General features: G+C 44.5%; 1 protein-coding gene across 1 annotated transcript; it reads left to right on the top strand.

Moving 5' to 3' along the window:
* Nucleotides 1-9,429: 9,429 nt before the first annotated feature.
* Nucleotides 9,430-19,305, top strand: LOC115462388 (LHFPL tetraspan subfamily member 3 protein-like). Its single transcript, XM_030192395.1, has 3 exons — nucleotides 9,430-9,829; nucleotides 10,641-10,877; nucleotides 19,239-19,305. The coding sequence occupies exons 1-3, from the start codon at nucleotides 9,430-9,432 to the stop codon at nucleotides 19,265-19,267; spliced, it is 666 nt and encodes a 221-aa protein (XP_030048255.1). The 3' UTR covers nucleotides 19,268-19,305.
* The last annotated feature ends 1,033 nt before the right edge of the window (nucleotides 19,306-20,338 follow it).

Raw genomic sequence — 20,338 nt, 5'->3', positions numbered from 1 at the left:
AGGATTCCTTTATGCTTATCCCACGCATGTTTGAATTCCGTTACCGTTTTCATTTCCACCACCTCCCGCGGGAGGGCATTCCAACCATCCACTACTCTCTCTGTGAAAAAATACTTCCTGACATTTTTCTTGAGTCTGCCCCCCTTCAATCTCATTTCATGTCCTCTCATTCTACCATCTTCCCATCTCCGGAAAAGGTTCGTTTGCGGATTAATACCTTTCAAATATTTGAACATCTGTATCATATCACCCCTGTTTCTCCTTTCCTCCAGAGTATACATGTTTAGTTCAGCAAGTCTCTCCTCATACGTCTTGTAACGCAAATCCCATACCATTCTCATAGCTTTTCTTTGCACCACTTCAATTCTTTTTACACCTAGATCCGTTTCCTGATTGGTGACTCCTAATGTGGAACTTTGCATTACATAGCTATAGTTCGGGTTCCTCTTTCCCACATGCATCACTTTGCACTTGCTCACATTAAACGTCATTTGCCATTTGGATGCCCAGTCTCTCAGTCTCATAAAATCCTCTTGTAATTTTTCACAATCCTCTTGCGATTTAACAATTTTGGACAACTTTGTGTCGTCAGCAAATTTAATTTCCACACTAGCTACTCCCATCTCTAGATCATTTATAAATATGTTAAAAAGCAATGGCCCCAGCACAGACCCCTGGGGAACCCCACTATCTACCCTTCTCCGTTAAGAATACTGACCATTTAACCTTACTCTTTGTTTTCTGTCTTGTAACCAGTTTTTAATCCACAATAGTACACTGCCTCCTATCCCATGACTCACCAATTTCCTCTGGAGTCTTTCATGAGGTACTTTGTCAAATGCCTTTTGAAAATCCAGATACACAATATCAACCAGCTCACCTTTATCCACGTGTTTGTTCACCACATCAAAAAATGTAATAGATTGTTGAGGCAAGATTTCCTTTCACTAAATCCATGTTGGCTTTGTCTCCTTAATCCATGCTTTTGAATATGCTCTGTAATTTTGTTCTTAATAATAGTCTCTACCATTTTGCCTGGCACCGATGTCGGGCTCTCTAGTGTACAATTTCCTGGATCACCTCTGGAACCTTTTTTTAAAAACGGCGTTACATTGGCCACCCTCCAATCTTCTGGTACCATGCTTGATTTTAAAGATAAATATATATTACTAACAATAGTTCTGCAAGTTCATTTTTGAATTCTATCAGTACTCTGGGATGAATATCATCCGGTCCAGGCAACTTGGTACTTTTCAATTTATCAAATTGCGCCATTACATCTTCCAGGTTTATAGAGATTTCATTCAGTTTCTCTGACTCATCGGCTTTGAATATCTTTTCTGGCACCGGTATCTTGCCCAAATCTTCCTTGGTAAAGACCAAAGCATAGAATTCATTTAATCTCTCCGCTATGGCTTTGTCTTCTCTGAGTGCCCCTTTTACGTCTCGGTCATCTAGCGGTCCAACTGAGTTTTTTTCCGGCTTCTTGCTTTTAATCTTCCTAAAAACAATTTTTACTATGTGTTTTGCCTCTGCTATGACATTTTACTTGCTTGGAAGGTAAGAGGCAATGAGAGATGATTTGTGGTGAAGAACAAGATCCCACAATTGAGCCTCCCTGCACAGGGAGCGAGAGCCCATCCATCCTTGCTTGTTGACGTAGAACATTGCAACCTGATTATCCATTCAGACATGAACTATTCGATGACTGAGTTGGGATGAAAAGGCCAGGAACACTAGATCGATCACACTGAGCTCTAGAAAGTTGATGGATTTCTTGGCCTCATGGAAAGACAAAATGCCCTGAGTGTGGGTGTTGCCAGTGTAAGCTTCCCAGCCTTTTTTGGAGGTGTCTGTCCTGAGATTCTCAGTTGGTTCTGGCATTTGAAAAGGCGCACCTGCTAAGATGCGAGGGTGAGTCCACCACTCTAGATCCTGCTTTATAGTATTGAAAAGGTAGATCTTTGTGGTCAGCGGCTGTGTATATTGACACCATCTGTCATGGAGCTACCACTGAAGGGATCTCATCTTCAGTTTGGCATAAAGCCGCAGCCATATATCCCAGTAGCATGAGAAGTACTCTTGCTGTTGTGACTTGAACAGTTGAGAGATAATGAATAAGTTCTGCAATCCAGCTTGCTGTTTGACATGGTAGTGTGGCCAAAGCTGAAGTGGTATGCAGTAGAGCTCCAGTGTACTCAAGCTCCTGAGTTGGGCAACTTCTGATAGATATTGAGGAATCCAAGCTTGGTCAGGAGGGATATGGTCAGATGTATGGCCCTGTTGAGTTCGCCTGGAATAAAGGCCACTATCAGCCAGTTGTCCAGATAGGGAAATACTTGAAATTCTTGATGATGCAGATGTGCTACTGTTGCCACTATGCATTTGGTGAAGACTCGGGGGGGCTGATGTGAGATCAAACTGAAGCACAGTGTACTGATAGTGATCTTTTCCCAAGAGAAAACTCTGGTAATGTTTCAAGGCTGGGTGAATCCGGCACATGGAGATGTGCATCCTCGAGATTGAAGGATGTGAGCCAGCTGTTTTTCTCCAGGAGGGGGCAGAATCATGTGTAAAGAGTTCATCTTGAATTTTTCTTTCCGGATATATTTGTTGAGGCAACAGAGATCCAAGATAGGCCTCATACCTCCTGTTTTCTTTTATATGAGAAAATACTTGGAGTAAAACCCCTCTTGCTGTTGTGAGGGAGACACTCTCACATTAATGGAGAGCAAACCTTTGAACTTCCAGGTGCAACTGATGCAGCTGTGATGAATGCTGCAGGAAGGAGGCTTCCGGTAGGGCAGTTTCTTGATGAAACGTAGACTGTAATCATACTGAACTATGCTTCTTACCCATGCATCTGATGTTATCTCTGACCAAGCTCCAGTGAAAAATCTTAACCTGCCTCCCACTTGTAGTGGATGAAAAGTTATGGTGTCAAGACAGTAGGATTTGATTTCATTGTTTGGGATAAGGAAGGCTCATGAGGCCTTTTTGCCCCTGCTTCTGCTGACGAGTAGACTGGTTAGTCTGGTAGACATACTGAGGCAAATTTCCAAAGCACTTAGCCTTCAGGCTACGTGCTTTGAAAATATGCCTCTTTATTTCCCGAATACGGTTTCTGAGACTGGTATTTTTTTTTTAATGAAAAGTTAGACGACGACTTATAAGACAACTTGGGCTGTTTTATGTTCTCTTCCTCGAGCGTGTCAATGGTCATACATTCATCCTTAATAGAATCAATGATTTCTTGAACATGGTCCCTAAAAAGATTGTCTTCTGTACATGGGGCATCTGTCATCTTATCGTGGACATCGGCCCTAAGCGCTGAAGACTTAAGCTAAGCAACATGTAGCTATCTCCACTGCTACTCATAATTACATTAGTATTGCCATACTGGGATAAACCGAAGGTCCATCAAGCCTAGCATCCTGTTTCCAACAGTGGCCAATCCAGGTCACAAGTACCTGGCAAGATCCTAAAACAGTACAATACATTTTATGCTGCTTATCCTAGAAATAAGCAGTAGATTTCCCCCATTTTAATAATGGCTTATGGACTTTTCTTTTAGGAAGCTATTCAAACTTTTTTTAAACCCTGCTAAGCTAACTGCTTTTATTACAGTCTCTGGCAATGAATTCCAGAGTTTAATTAACAAGTTGAGTGAAGAAACATTTTTGCTGATTCATTTTAAATTTACTACTTTAGCTTCGTTGCATGCCCCCTAGTCCTAGTATTTTTGGAAAGAGTAAAGCGATTCACGTCTACTCATTCCAATCCATTCATTATTTTATAGACCTCTATCATATCTCTCCTCAGCTGTCTTTTCTCCAAGCTGAAGAGCCCTACTGTTTTAGCCTTCCTTCATAGGGAAGTCATTTTCGTTGCCCTCCTCTGTACCTTTTTTAATGTTCGTATCATTAGCATCAGTAGATGCATGGATTCTTTGCACAATTTTCACAGTCATCTAAGAGTAGTGAAAAAGAAGTCTTCTCTTGAGACTGAAGAGAATCCAGTGAACTACACATTCGACCTATTACTCGAGAAAGGTACTCTGTATAGTAGGAAAGGTGTACAGAAATCCTTGCATTCAGCATTGCATTCTGGTACATGCGCTTCCCCATAACATCCATTAGTTTATGGTCCTTGGAGGGGAGACATTGTAAGAAGTCTCTGCTGCTTCTATGTCTTCACATGGCAGGAATGGACTACAGTGGAGTTATGCGAAAGCTGAGGCTTCCCATGTCCATTTACTTCTTGCACTTTATATTTTGTCTCTAAGCTCTTTTTGGCTGACCGAGATGTATAAGGTGTCGCACAAATCGTTTTAAACCTCAAGAAGGACTTTGTGAATGGGCAAAGTGATGATTTTTTTCAGGGCATTCGAGTACCTGAGGACCTTCATCTTAGTTGTGAAGTGGAAGTCAAGTCCTAAAGCTTTTGCAATTTTCATAAAGAGTTTTGGAAAAGACGTATCCTTGGGTGGATCCGTCATGACGAGCTCCAGAGGAAAGGGGTCTGATGGTAGACCTGGAGTCCCTACTGCACCAAGAAAACGTTGGAGAAGGAGTATTCGGACTAGAGAGTTGCATAGGGACAGAAATCTTACCCGTCCCCACTGGAATCTTACCCATCCCCATCCATCCCTGCAAAAATGTAACCCATCCCAACCTGTCCCCGTAAGAATTTAACCCATCCATCACTGTAAGAATTTAATGGTACATAAAAGAAAATTCCAGTCAGCTCCCTCAGTCTCTCTCTGGATTTGAGCCACAGCACTGTAGGCAAGGAAGGAATGGAAGCTGAAACTTGGAACACTCTGGTGTGCACATGTAAGATTTGTCTCTGATTTACTGGCACTGTGTGCTGAGAGGTCACCACATGCACGCGCCAGTAGGTCAGGTGACATCTGATGCTCATGCCTGTGTCAGAGCTGAGGTCTGCTCATCAGCCTGGGAGCAAAAAGGATTAATTGTAACATAGTAAGTGACAGCAAATAAAGACCAGAATGGCCCAATAGTCACACTCTTTATCAATTCATGATTAAATCAATGAGTGTGATAATATATACTTGATTATGGTCTTTCTTTTGTGTTTCTGGAACATAGACCATAGAAGTCTATCTGGCCCTAGCCTTATGTTCCAACTGCTGGAGTTGTCGTTGAAGCCCACTCCAGTCTATGCGTCATCTCATTTGTGGGACACAGATCGTAAAAATCTGTCCAGAACTGTCCTTATGTTCCAGCCACTGAAGTTGCTGTCTAAGCCCTTTCCAGCCCATCCTAAACCAGACTTCCATATATTAGACACAGACCATACAAGTCTGCCTGGTATTGGCCCTAGTTAATCACAGCTAGAGTCGCCATCTAAGCATTACTTCACACATCCACACACATGCAGCCATTTAAGGTTAGGTTTTTTATAACTTTCATTTTCTAATTAGAGATCCTCTGTGTTCATCCCACGCCTTTTTGACTTCCATCATCATTTGTGTCTCTACCACCTCCTTAATGGAAAGTTTTCCACATTTATGCTGTTAAAGCAAGGAGGAGGAGGAGGAGACAGCACTCAAAGAACTTGGTACTCAGTAGATGAGAGGCTGGTGCAGGTGTAGCTTACACTTCCACGGGAACCCAGCAGAACTGCTTCCATCCCTGCGGGAACCCCACAGGAACTGCTTCTGTCCTCATGGGAACCCCGCAGAACTGCTTCCGTCCCCGCGGGAACCCCACAGAACTGCTTCTGTCCCTGCGGGAATCCCGCGGGTTCCGCGGGATTCCCGCAAACCCCGTTCCCATGCAGCTCTCTAATTCGGACCATGTGCTAGAGATGGAGGACATGATTCATATTCAAATAGTAGCTCCACCTCCATAGAGGCTGAAGTGGATAGGGACCAAGTGCATTTACATGATCTGGGCAAGGGTTGTGACAATGGTGGCGCTGAAGGCGATGATGCAGGTTTGCTCGCTGAAGGTAGGATCTGAAAAATTAAGTTTTGCTGCTGATTGTAGAATTTCTTAATGAGACAGCATCACTGAAGGAAACTGAGGCAATGATTATTGCTCCTGTAATTGTGTGTCCAAGTGAGGAGACTATAGGGAGTCTGAAGAAGGGGATGACGCTGAAGAGCTGTATGACTGTCCTATGTCTGTGGTGCCTGAATTGAGAAGCATGATGAACTGCTCTTGATTTACCAGCATGGGAGTTGTGACTGGCAATGGAGCATTTGTTAGATGGCGCCTGACTGTGTTGGCTCCGACGGGAGCTGCTTCGAGTCAGGGAGTGGTGACGTGGATGCCTCAAGGTCGACTCGTGAGCTATGATAAGTTGGGGAGTCTGGACGCCAATGCTTCAGCATTAGCACATGCATAGGAATCAAGGGTTGTCTGGACACCAACATGCTTGGCACATTGTTAGAGGGAGGTGTGTTGGTGCCAGTGGTGAGCTGCCGCTCCAACCAATGGAAAAACCCTGTGTTGGAGCCGATTGAATGTGTGAAGCGGTAGACTCTTGAACGGGGCCAATTCGATCTCCTTGCTGGGTAGCGGAGGAGCTTGCAGGTGATGGCTGTGAAGCAGAGCATTTGGATATATGCTGCTTTGAGTGGTGATTGTGAAATATAGATTTTTTTCTTATGTTCATCTCTGTGACGTTTATCCTCCTGTAAGGCTGATTTGGATGCAGCGGAGTGAGAGTGAGATGAATGGGTCACAGCAGTAGAGAGGTTCAATTGTTTATTTAAATAGTCTTGCAACTTCAAATCTTGGATTTTAAGTGCTCTGACATTCATCTGATGATAAAACTCACAGGATGGCACCTCATGCTTAGGGCCCAAACAACAATAACAGAAGTCACGCGGGTCTGTATTTCACATTTTACTTTTGCACATAACACATTGTTTAAATTCCTGCTTCTTTTCAGCCATGGTTCAAAGTAATGTTGCTAAATTGAACTCAGCTAGCTGGTGCGAAAGAATGATGTTGAAAACAAACTGTGTAAAAAAACATGAAGAAGAACTTCTCAATGGGTCTTGTCGTACTGTGGCAATGAAGAAACTGACTAATGGCTCTACTGCCAGTGGTTACTTGGTGGCAGGAATGCCCATGAATGGGCAGAAGACTCTTCTAGATTCTTCTCAGCTTGGGACCACCGGGTCAGCTGCAACACCATGGCATCATCCATTTGTGTGGCTGGACAGATCATTGTCTATGGAGAAAGGCCCAGTGCAGGCTGGCAGCATTTTAATACACTGCTACTGCAGGGCAAAGTCTTACTGCAAGACAAGTAACTAGGTAAACTGGGAGGGGAGGAAGAGATACTGAACTATGTAGACAGGGGAGGGAGAGAGGGATGGCAGTTACTTATTAATCATGATTAATGATTAACGTCTTAACAGCGGCTATCGTACAGCCCTAGTTATGAGCACAATTAAAAGAATTTCCTAAGGATGTTTATTTAAGATCTTGTACAAATGATGATGAGTGGGGATTAATTTTTTGTGATGTGTGAATTTTTCCTCCTTTGTTTAGTGTTGTTACCCTGTCTGGTGTGTTTTTTTTTTACTCTGGAAAACAAGACATGTAACACCTGCTGTCTCTGATGTCCCCATTGCATAATGACCTGTGTGTATTCTCCCTTTCATAGGATTGGAACCTATTCTATGCCTTTCCTAAGTTTCCTCATTTCCAAAGACCCTTAGAAGGTACATTAGGATGGAGCCACTTTTGTTTTTGATAGTGCCCAATTGAGCAAGACAGATTTGATTGCCCAAACTGCTCACCTTAGCCCCACCACTGTAACTGGGGAACCAGCCTACTCTACTGGCCCAGCAGGGAGGCAACCCAACTTCGTCTCTTTCTTTGATTGTTTCTATGTTGAACAGCATGTCAATCTCCTACTCTTGCAGACTGTCCTATACATCCTTCTGGACTTTAGAAGACCTTCAGCAAAATGATCCTACTAGTTAAAATGGTTTTGGTCTTGTTTCTAGAGCTGTACTGAATAGAATTGTTTTGTATGTCCAAATACAAATAAGTGAAGACAAATACATATGCATTCCAAGTATGAATAACTGGCAATAACACATTAACATGAAACAGTATAATTTCAAATTTTTAAAATATTAGAAATAATCATCATTGTTTACATGCATACGGGGGGGGGGGGGGGGGGGGGGGGGGTTCCTGTTCTTTTGTTATGTTTTGTTTTGTTTTTTTAGTAACTACACTATTCTACTTTACCTCTACCTTAAAACTATGGAGAAGCGTTCTTATGAAACATATTGAAAGTTTTCATGAGAAAGATACATTCTCCTTTTAGAAAAGTGGCACCAGCTACATCACTTGGCACACATGTCAAATGAATGGCCAGAAAGGCTTTAGCACATATAACCAGGTTTGGGTAACTGTGTTGATTTAGTTTTTACTGTCAAACGGGGTCTTCAGTTCTTGGTAAACAAAGCTCTGCAAGGCATTTGTTCATTTCAATTTCCAGATCTGAAGTTGAAATTTTTCCTTTACAGCGTACTTGATGATGAGAAGAATCCCATCCGGCCCAAACAGCAAATGAATCTGAAGAACTACCCTGCCATGTTTCCTTTTTGGGAGGTTCTGCATTTTCATCATCAGTTTCAGTTAATTCCAGACTAGGATGAATCACATAAATATTCAACAAGTTTGTGTGCAGTTCAGAGGAATTTCGAATCTCAAATGGCAGTATACCAAATTTCTTAAATAAAGTTAGGTGTGAACACACCAGCTCTAGGGCTGTTGTAGGTGTTCAGGCCTAACAAGTGTTTACGCAGAGTGGTGAAATCAATGGGGTTACACTACGAAAAGACAGTAACATCACCAGCTACAACAGGTACAAAATGGCTGTCCATAGCAACATTACCAACTTAGAGATCCCTTCTTATTATTCATCTTCACAGTGTATATTTAAGTCCTTAATTTTTGCTTCCTGGATATATAAATGAGATTTAAAAACAAAAAGCTTGAATTTGGGACATGCTCAGAACCATTAACATTTCTGTAGCGGAGAGAGGAAAGCAGATTAGGTCAATTCTTGAATGCTGTATACCTATTGTTCTAGCACAGTGTTAAAATAAGTTTGAACTGGATTCGCAGGGAAGGAAGTTGGGGGGGGGGGGGTCTCCTTTCCTCCCTCGGCCAGGATTCATGTGATGGGTAATCTACCTCCTCAGCACTTGGTGCTTATTCTTTCCCTGCCACCAATCTGCTTGCTACTAAACCATTAAAGGACAGACTGTGAGAAAGCATTGATGCAGCATATTCTCCCTAGCATGGTGGAGTCTGAAGCACCGCTGTCTGCTCAGCAGAACTAATCACAGCTCTCTCCTCCCTCCTTCCTGACACTACAAGCCAGACTGAGCAGCCTTAATTATAACTGGTAGATCTAATATTCACCATGCTGGAAGCCAAGGAAGTGGCCAAACTCTATCAGACAGATTTTGTCCGTAATGCGAGGGCAGTTGGAGCCCTTTGGGCCGTCTGTACCCTCTGCTTTGGCCTCATTGAAATTGTAGTCCTCATCCAGCCCACCTGGGTGCGGACGGCACCAGCCCACTGGATGCCAACCAGTGCAGGCCACTTTGGCCTATATCAGGTGTGTGTGGAGGCAGAGTGGTCTGTAGAGTGCTGGGGGTCACTGGCTACACTGACCCCTGTGCCAGCCTTCAAGGCAGCAGCAGTGTTTGTGCTGATGGCGTTGGTGCTGGTGTTGGCCAGTGTGGGCTGCTTCGGGCTCTTCTGGTTCTGCAATGCAGCTACTGTGTACAAGGTCTGCGCATGGCTTCAGCTGACAGCTGGTGAGTCCCTAAGTGGGTGGTCGCTGGGGTGAGGTGGGTTATGATGTCTGGCTGACTGGGAGGTGGGGGGGGGGGGGGGCAGTAAGCATGATGTAGATATGGAAGGCATAGATCTGCAGGAAAATTGTCTTTGGCCTGTGTGTTTTCTTCCTTCAGATTTTTCTCTTGTCCCACTGTAGTTTGTATTATTTATTCTTTCAGTCTATTCTCCCTTGTCTCACATTCTGTATATCTTTATCTATGTTTACCCTCCTTGTATAGTCATGTTCTTTTCTCATTTAGGTGTTTATAGATCAGCTGTTTCATTCTTATACTCTGTCTCTGTCATTGAACAAAGCTCTGCTTCAGTGTCTACCAGCTTTCTTAAAGGCATAGCACCAACTTTTGATACTTATAAAAATGAAGGCTTTGTACTAGCTGACCAGGTGCTGCTGTCTTGCAAGGATCGCATTTAGCTTTTCCAGTGTACATTAAACCAGCAGTCTACAATTCTGCTGCTGCACCTACACCTCTGCTAATGCATCTTGTACCTGCCCTGCAACAACCTCCTCCTCCTTCAACACAGGGATGCCTATTCCCACATCTTTGCCAGTGTACCTCATTCCTGTGCTGTAACACTCCTTGCTATTCCAGTACTGAGACCCACATGTGGTTCACCCACATTCAGTACAGGATATGATCAAGACTTTGTCAATCTGAGGATCCAAACATGGGTTCTCCATGAGCATTTGGAAGGTAATATTGTATGGTTCTAAGATTACTATAGGTGTAGTCTGTAATTTAACATTGGGTATTGGGTTTTTTTTTTCAGCTACTTGTCAGGCATTGGGCTGCATCATTTTTCCTGATGGCTGGGGAGCCCCAGAAGTACAGTTTCTGTGTGGACCGAAGGCTGGGAGTTACCACCTGGGGAACTGTGCCATCCACTGGGGTTTCACCCTAGCTATCCTGGGGATCGTTGACGCACTGGTACTCTCTCTGCTCGCCTTTGTGCTAGGGAACCGCCAAGATGCACTCTTACCTGAGGATTACTCGCCAGAGAAGAGAGGTAATGCCCAGCTAGCATCCTCTTCATTGTTAAAACTGCATACACACTGATCCTGCCCTGAGGTAAGGGCAGGTCTTTAATATTACACAGTCAGGCTAGTCTCCTTTAACCCTGCACACAAACTCATCCCACCGTGAGGGGAAGGCAGGTCTCTTTTAATACCTTGCGTGCACACACCCCCACCCTTTGGGGAAGGCAGGTCTCCTTTAGTTCTGCACACATTTATAGCATGCAGTTCTGTTATAAATCTGCTCCAGTGTCTGGGGTGGCATAAATTTCTCTTGAGGTTAGAGGTGCTCATAATTCTATTATACAACAAGCAGAACTGCATGCTTTCAGCGCTATAGCCCCTCCTCTCACCCTCTGCATGGAAACATCTTGCCTGTGATTGGCTGTTGCTAGGTGATGGCCCTGGCTAGGCTGGATGGTGAGAGCTGCAGTGCGGGGAAGGGGCTACAATTCCTGTCTCAGGTCACTGCAGCAGGCACAGACAAAAGGAAAAAAAGCTTACCTCTGTCATTTCCAGGTACGCTGGCACTTACACATACTGCTGTTCAGCTCCCTTCCTAACTGAAAAACGAAAAAAAATTATCCTGATTTGTTTGGGATGCATCATTTTCCCAGCCATCAGGGAAAATGATGCATCCCAAATGATGTATCAAGCAGACTAGTGGGAGGGGGGGGGGGGTGTGACTAACTGATTTATGAATGAGATTGGGTGCTATATAAATACTCAGATTGCAAGATTGGGTTAAGTGGGAGCAGAGCAGAGAGTCAAAATTTGCTGACCATCTCAATAGCAATCTTCAGTTGAAAAAAAAAGAGGGATAGATAACTGAGAATTATCAGGATTTAGCTCATGCCTTTTCAGTATGAGCTGAAGGTGAGTTATATTCAGGTGCATGAGGTATTCCCCTATCACCAGAGTGCTTGCAATTTAAGGGCATCTTTTATCAAGCTGCATTAGCAGCTCAGGTGTGGTAATGCCGACAAAGCACATTCCCTTTGAATGAGCTCCGTCGGCATTGCCTTGCAGTAACCGCTAGTGTGGCTGAATAAGTCTGTACTAGAAAGCTGCACAGGGACAGAAATTTCTCCTATCCCCACTACTATATGCCTTTATTTTTTAATTTTATATAGAAACATCTGTAGTGTAACACAGAACTGAAATCCACAATACAGTATTGCAAATAACAAAGCAAGGGCTGGAGCACTGACAAATACATTTTGAGTATAACCCTTCCCCTTTTCACAAACCTCTTGAAAACTCCCCCATCCTCTCCTAACATCTCCCCCAATCCCCTCCTAACAAAGACAATGCAAAATCTAGGAGGTTTAATAAAACCTCACATTTGCTATTGTTTTCAATTGCGATAGCAATTCTTTTGTTCTGGCCAATATGGCAGCAAGCTCTGCCTACTACCTTCAGCTCAGATAATGGGCAAGATAGGATCATGCTATCTCCTGTCATTAAACCTCCTTGGGTGCTCCAAGCCTATTTAGGTTCTCCAACAGCTTCTCTCAGTGTGTTCCAAGCCTCATGTTGGCGGCACTAGAGATTTGGAGTATACACTCCCATGAGAACCCCATGGCGACTCACCCCATCCTTGTAGGAACCCCACAGTGACTTCTCTGGACATGCCAAGTCACAAGCATTCAGGTCTTGATCTCACATTGGTTCCCGGCTGCTCCCACAGTCTGTCAACTTTCCCTCCTGCAGGTTCGGTAATTCTCTCCCTCTTCCCACTCCCCCCACCTCAAAATCCAGTGAGTTGCAGGCAGCACTGACTGGTTCTTCTTTCTGCTTGGTCTCACCTTTTTTGATGCAACTTTCTGCTTATGGGACCAAGAAGAGAGAAGGACCATGAGCAGCAGCACATCTTTAGCACTGCCTGTAACTCGCTGCTTTTGAGGAGGGGGAATAGATGATGGACCAGTGGGGGGAGGGGGAATAGGGAGAGCTGCCAGACCCATAGGATGATGGGAGGGGGAGAGAAGAAAAGATGCCAGACCAATTGGGGGGGAGGGGTGCCAGATCCATGGGGGGACAGGAGTGGGAAATAGATATCGGACCAGCAGTGGGGGGAGGGGGTAAAGGGAGAATTGCTGAACCCATGTGGTTGGGGGGGGGGGAGGAAAGAGAGGAAGACGTGCCAGACCCATTGTTGGGGAGGGGACAGAGGGAGGGAGAAATGCCAGATCCACGAAGGGGTGGAGGGAGAAAGGAGGAGACATGCTAGACTTTGGTGGGGGGAGTGGAGGGAACAGAGTGAGAGACCAGATTGTAGTGGGTGAGAGGTCCTGGATCCATGGTGGGGGATGCAGGAAGGAGAGAGACAGAGAGGGGCATAATCGAAAGGGGTGCCCAAGTTTTCCTGAGGACGTCCTCGCAGGAAGTCCCAGCGAAGGGGCAGGGAAACCCGTATTATCAAAACAAGATGGGCGTCCATTTTTCATTTTGATAATACGGTCGGGGACACCCAAATTGCGAAATTTAGTCTATCTTAGAGATGGTTGTCCCCAATATTCGGCGATAATGGAAACCAAGGACGCCCATCTCAGAAACAACCAAATCCAAGCCCTTTGGTCATGGGAGGAGCCAGCATTCGTAGTGCACTGGTCCCCCTGACATGCCAAGATACCAACCGGTCACCCTAGGGGGCACTGCAGTGGACTTCAGAAATTGCTCCCAGGTGCATAGCTCCCTTATCTTGTGTGCTGAGCCCCCCAAACCCACTCCCCACAACTGTACACCACTACCATAGCCCTTATTGGTGAAGGGGGTCACCTACATGTGGGTTTCTGGTGGGTTTCTGGTGGGTTTTGAAGTACTCACATTTACCACCACAAGTGTAACAGGTAGGAGGGGGGATGGGCCTGGGTCCTCCTGCCTGAAGTGCACTGCACCCACTAAAACTGCTCCAGGGACCTGCATACTGCTGTCATGGAGCTGGGTATGATATTTGAGGCTGGCATAGAGGCTGGAAAAAATATTTTAAAAAAAAGTTTTTGAGGGTGGGAGGGGGTTATTAACCATTGGGGGAGTAAGGGTAGGTCATCCCCGATTCCCTCCGCCGATCATCTGGTCATTACAGCACATTTTTATGGCTTGGTCATAAGAAAAAAAGGACCAGGTAAAGTCGTCCAAGTGTTTGTCAGGGACGCCCTTCTTTTTTCCATTATCGGTTGAGGATGCCCATGTGTTAGGCACGCCCCAGTCCCGCCTTTGCTATGCCTCCAACACACCCCCGTGAACTTTGGTCGTCCCCGCGATGGAAAGCAGTTGAGGACGCCCAAAATCAGCTTTGTGTCAAAAGATGGGCATCCTTCTCTTTTGAAAATAAGCCTGAGAGTGAGAGATGCTGGACCAATGGCGGGAGGGAGGGAGAAAAAGATGTTATACTGCAAGGGTGGGCAGGAAAGATGTTAGCCCCGGGGTGGGGGTGCTGTAGGAAGGAAAGATAGAGGGGATTCACTGGCCAAGGGATGGGACAGGGACCCAGAGAAAAGATGCTGGGCATAGAGGGAGCCTAGGGACAGGGACACAAGTGCAATGCTGGACACAGAGGGGAGGGGGAGTGTCAGGGACACTGAGAAGGCAGATAAGGACCATGGGAGGAAGAGAGAGAGAAGGAATGCCGAGGGAAGATGGACATGGAGAGAAAGAAGTGCCAAATGGACAAGGAGATTCTAACAAGTTAGTTAAAAGAAGACAGAGGAAAACAGAAGTCAGAAACTGGGTCTAACACTAGAAGAAAAATAAAATGACCAGACAACAAAGGTAGAAAACTATGTATTTTAATGTATTAATTAGAATGTATAAGTTTTTTGGAATATACATCTGCCAAGATTGGTTTTAGACATGGCTGGGACCCTCAAGAAAAACTTTACTCGGCCTTCTATCTCCAGCGTACCTGTGGTAAATCTCCAGCTTTGGGGTGGACCACCCTTGAGGACTCTGCTTCTCCCATCCCATGAGATTCCTGTGGACCTGGAAGTCATACCAATGGGTTGCCCGCAGTTTCCGCAGGATTTCTGAAATGCCCATTCCCCTGCAGCTCTGAGGCAATGGAGTGTTAAGTAATTTGCCCAAAGTCATAAGGAGGAGGAGTGGGATTAAAACCCTGGCTTCCCAAGTTCACAGCCTGCTGTTCTAACCATTACAACACTCCTCCACTCAAAATCAGGGAGATGATGTGCTGGTCAGGTAAAGTGTGAATGGGAGGGAAGGAATAGGTGGGAACACAGAATAGAGAAGGGACTTAAGAGAGAAACGGAGAGCAGAGGCTGAAAGTACAGAGTACAGGATAACAAAAGAGGTGGAATGAAAAGATGAAGGGCAAAGTGGACAGATGATTCATCCCTAATTTTCTTTGTTGTTTCTCCCAGGTGAGGTGAGTGGCTTGTGCAGCCGCACACAACCAACTACTCTCATGGTTTATTCTAGAACTAGTTGCTTTTCCATCCTGGGTTTGGATAAATTATCCCAACTTCCTTCCATTGCAAGGATTTTGGTGTGATTGTTTTTTCCTTTGTAATGTGGATCAGGATGTGCTTTGAATGCAACAACTACTAACGCTTATAAATTTATATTTTCCTTAGCTGTTTAATTACAATGATTGATAATAATGCTCCCTTCTGCCAGACAGCCTCCACTTCCTGTCTGCAGGACAGCATAAGGGACTTAAAAGCCAGAAGCTTTCAGTTTTCCTTAGTGGATAGAAAGGAGATGTGTTATCTATGGGGAGGAAGGGGAGCTGCAGTGTCGTAGCCAGAAGTCAATTTTTGGGTGGGCCATCAGGTTGGATGGGTGGGCAGTAGACAGTGGTGTGCTGGTAAATGTTTAACAACAGGCTCTCTCCACGGTCCACCTCTGCGCCCGCCCTCCCCCCCCCCGTCCACCTCTGCACCTCCCCTCAAAATTGCAGAGCTGGCTATAGCCGGAGAGAGAGCCTGGGGTGGGGGAGGCAATGCATTACTCTCTCCAGGAAAAAAAATTTAAATGATCCCAGGTTCCAATCTAATTCATGTTTAATGTGGGATAAAATGCCATAAATAAGTAAATAAATATAAACTTTTAATGTTGAGCACCTGATTCTCAAAGTGGACATATTCCAAACACTATAATGAAAATAAAATGATTTTTTCTACCTTTGTTGTCTGGTGACTTTGTTTTTCTGATCATGCTGGCCCAGTATCTGATTCTGCTGCTATCTGTCCTCTTAACTCCGTTTCCAGGGCTTCCTTTCCATTTATTTCTTTACTTTCTGCCTTTCTTCTTCATTTCTTGCTCTATATCCGTAAGTAAAAGCTGGGTCCTCCGCAGACTTGACTTCCAGTGGATCCAGCTTCTGCCTATTTTCTTCATCCATGTGCAGTTTTTCTCCTCTCTTCCTTTTCCCTCATCTCATATCCTTCCTCACTCTTCCATCCCCTCCATCCATGTCCAGCATTTCTTCTCTCTCTCTTCCCTCTCCTCCATCCATGTCCAGCAACCCTCCTCTCCCCTGCCCTCCCCTCCATCCACCCATGCCCAGCAACCTTCCTCTCTCCTCTTTCCTCCCCTCCATCCACCCACCCATGTCCAGTAACTCTCCTCTCCATCCATCCATACCCAGCAATTCTCTTCTCTCCCCTGTCCCCCTCTATCCATCCATACCCAGCAATTCTCTTCTCTCCCCTGTCCTCTCCATCCATCCATACCCAGCAATTCTCTTCTTTCCCCTGCCCCCCTCCATTCATCCATACCCAGCAATTCTCTTCTCTCCCCTGTCCCCTCCATTCATCCATACCCAGCAATTCTCTTCTCTCCCCTGTCCCCTCCATCCATCCATACCCAGCAATTCTCTTCTCTCCCGTCCCCTCCATCCATCCATACCCAGCAATTCTCTTCTCTCCCCTGCCCCCGCCATTCATCCATACCCAGCAATTCTCTTCTCTCCCCTGCCCCCCTCCATTCATCCATACCCAGCAATTCTCCTCTCTGCCCTGCCCCTATCCATCCATACCCAGCAATTCTGTTCTTGCCCCTGCCCCCCCCATATCCATCCATACCCAGCAATTCTCTTTTCTCCCCTGTCCCCTCCCTCCAGCCATCCATACCCAGCCATTCTCCTTTCTCACCTGCCCCCCCTTCCCGCTCTCACCCATGTCCTGCGATTCTCCTTTGCCCCCATCCTTCCCTCCCATTCCATTCCACCTACCCGACCTCTTCTTCCCCAAAAAAATTTACAGTGGAAGCAGGCTGAGCTGCGTTCCTGCATCTGCCTCCCTCTCTCTCACGGCAGTGCTTCCCAGACAACCAGATTAGTACAGATCGATCCTACATAGACATTCAAAGCTAACAGGAATACCTGGCCTTTTTTACACATGCAGAATACAGATAGACCCACCAAGCACAAAATAAGTAACCACAAACCGTGATTAGAAATATGTAGATAAACATTAAACTGAACCCCCAGGAAACCAGACTGCATACAGTGCAACCAGAGAGAAAGAAAAATAGTGATTTATGTCTCTCTGTACTGTGCAAAATATACAGATGGCAGATGTAAATTTCAAACTGACATTCTACTCACTAAATTAAAAATTAATAAAAATACAAAAAGGAAAATAAGATACCTTTTTATTAGACGAAGGGCCTTGTTTACTAAGCAGTGTTATAGGCGCGTTAATGTCTTTAACGCGCATTAACCATGTATGCATGTTAACCGTGTATGCGCCTACAATATCCCTATAGGCACCTACATGGTTAACGTGCGTGCAAAATGCTACGGCGCCTTAGTAAACAGGGCCCTAAAAAAGGTATCACCTTGTTTTCTGTTTTTCGTTTTATTTTTATTAACCTTTACAATGGACTAACATGGTTACAACACTACTTCACCCTAAATTAAAATGAAAATCCTTTTTTTTTTTTTTTAATCTTTTTTTTTTGGCCATTTAATTTTTTCAACTGTGTAGGTTTAAGTCTCTGCTTAATTCTTTCTTGTTTTTTCTTAGATATTTTTCCAGGGTCTCCTATTCCTTTCTCATTTTTCTCTCCCCCTCCTGTCTTCTTTACTTCTTTCACTACATCCATCACTGGCACTAATCTTTTTCTTTCAGCTTTCTTCCATTTTTCTGCCTTATTCAGATTTAATTCATTCTTACTTTCCAGTCTTCAAGCTCCCTTTTTTTTTTAACTGAACCTTCTTACTGCTTTCTATATTCTTTCCTTACACCTGCACTTCTATTCCCCTTCCTCTTAATTCCTAGTTTCTTTTCTCTGTTCCCCTCATTATCTAGCATCTCCTCCCTCTCTCTCTCTCTCTCTCTCTCTCTCTCTCTCTTTCCCTCTACCATGCAGCATCTCATTCTCCCCTACCAACCAGCATCACCCCATCTTTCTTTGTCTCTTTGTCATTTGAAACAAAACAGAAGACAACCTGCTGCAGTATCCAAGCAGGCAGTACCAACAGCAGCAGTGATCCAAGGAAGGGTGAGACAGCAAACATTCACCCAAATGTAACTTTAATGGAATCTTGACCCAACTTGGCCAAGTTTCAGATAGTCACATTGGTTTCCAAATATATTCTCTGGTAAATGCATAAGTATCCAATATATACTGCAATTCCTGCACTGAAGAAGAATCAGTGCAAATTCAGTGTATATTGGATACTTATGCATTTGCAGAGAATATATTTGGAAACCAGTGTGACCCCTGACAAAGGTTATCTGAAACTTGGCCAAGTTGGGTCAAGATTCCATTAAAATTACATTTGTGTGAATGTTTGCTGACTGCTTGGATATGGAAGAAGGTTATCTGAATCATGGCCAGGTTGGGTCTAGTTTCTATTACATTTCAGTGATCCTTTGCTTATGAGCCCTCCAGGAACAGAGAAATATCCAGTGTACCTGAATATAACTCACCTTGAGCTACTACTGAAAAAGGTGTGAGCAAATCTAAATTAATAATAATAATAATAACAACACGTCCTGCCCTGAAATAGCAAGAAGGCCTGGCAAGAGACGTTGAGTGTCCCTGTAAGTCATCCATCCATGAGCCTGCCAAGGCTGTACAGAAACACTGAGTATTACACATCTTACCCTGGGGCAGAAGCGTAGCCAAGTCTTGATGTCAAGGGGAGCAGACCTTTTGTAAAACAGGTGTCAGTGAGAAGCTGAGGCGCTGATCTGCATAGGCGCTATTTTATTCAACATCCAATTGAGGGAGTGGCCGCTCCCTTTGCACCCCACCTCGCTATGCCTCAGCAGTAAGGACTTTGTGAAAAGGCTGAGTGTTGCTTTGGGTTTTGTGTAGTTGTCCTTTCTCTCATGCTGTTCTCTTCTTTTCTCCTCTCTTTCCTTTTCCTTTTCATTCAGGTCTTCCGTTAGCGCTTTCTCCTGACTGACCTCTGCTGCTTTTCCTCTTTAAGCTGAAGACTCAAGACTTCATTTTCAAACTCCTTACCTGCTTTCATCAGTGCTTTTTCCATTTCATGATGAAACAAGGATTTCTGGGTGTGGGTGTCAGAGGTGATCCCAATGGACAGCTTCCAACCATAGTCCAACTTTGCTCTTCCAACAGGTGAAGAAAGGTCAAAGAGCAGGACACCCAGAACTATGACACCCAACACAGAATGAATTCACTCCATGCCAGTCTCAGTGCTCCTGCTGATTTGGAGAGTCAGATGTAAACTGAAGTCTAATCTCATGCTTTACCTTATGACTGTTTCTCATTCATGCACAGATACAAAGCGTTTGGAGGTTGCTACTGTTGCTTGGTGGGGGGGTTTAAAGCATTTTCACTCTCTTTTTAGAAGCCACTCCTGCCTGTGTCTTTCTATTAAGTCTTAATTGGATGTGTTCTTCCTCTCTATTGAAAAAAGACTGAATAAACATGCTCTCCCAGAGAGAGAAGTGTAGTCTGCTTTCCTCACCCCAGTTGGTACAGTGTAAGGGTATCTTTGGCAAACTTTCAGCCTTTTACCCCCCCCCCCCAAAATAAGGGCCCCTTGGCCTCCTGAACAATCATGATCCACACCTATCCTTGACTAATCTGGGTAAATAGGGCTACTTGAAAACAACCCACCTTCCCTGTTTCTTTGAGTTTGGGTCATTGCCAGGATCTATTTTGTTTCACCTGGACTGCAGCTGCTCTTTGCTGCCTTCTCCCTCCCACGAGCAACTGCCCTAGGTAACTGCCTAGTAGGGATGTGCATTCATTTGAAATGACGTTTCCCATGTGGTTTTATGTCGTCTTTTTCCCTCGTGTGTCATTAATAATGTGCACACTTCTGAAAGAATATGCACTTTTGCACTGTGAAGACTGTGCATTATTTGCAAAGAAGGTTCAATTGTGTTCATGCGCTCTTTGGATGCTGTTTCCTAAAAACTGTGCACTCTTAACAATATTGCTCCCATAACAAACAATAGACAAAATAAAATCCACTAAAAAAAAATAAAATTCCCATAAATGATAC

This window comes from Microcaecilia unicolor, chromosome 2 (genome assembly GCF_901765095.1).
Source record: "Microcaecilia unicolor chromosome 2, aMicUni1.1, whole genome shotgun sequence".
NCBI classification, from domain to species: domain Eukaryota; kingdom Metazoa; phylum Chordata; class Amphibia; order Gymnophiona; family Siphonopidae; genus Microcaecilia; species Microcaecilia unicolor.
This window is presented reverse-complemented; position numbering and strand designations above follow the sequence as displayed.

Bases quoted from the DNA above. Each gene is read 5' to 3' on its own strand.
- LOC115462388 (XM_030192395.1), top strand. From the start codon at position 9,430: ATGCTGGAAGCCAAGGAAGTGGCCAAACTCTATCAGACAGATTTTGTC. The intron at 9,830-10,640 runs GTGAGTCCCTAA...TTTTTTTTTCAG, and splicing joins ATGGCTTCAGCTGACAGCTG to CTACTTGTCAGGCATTGGGC. The intron at 10,878-19,238 runs GTAATGCCCAGC...CTTTTCATTCAG, and splicing joins TTACTCGCCAGAGAAGAGAG to GTCTTCCGTTAGCGCTTTCT.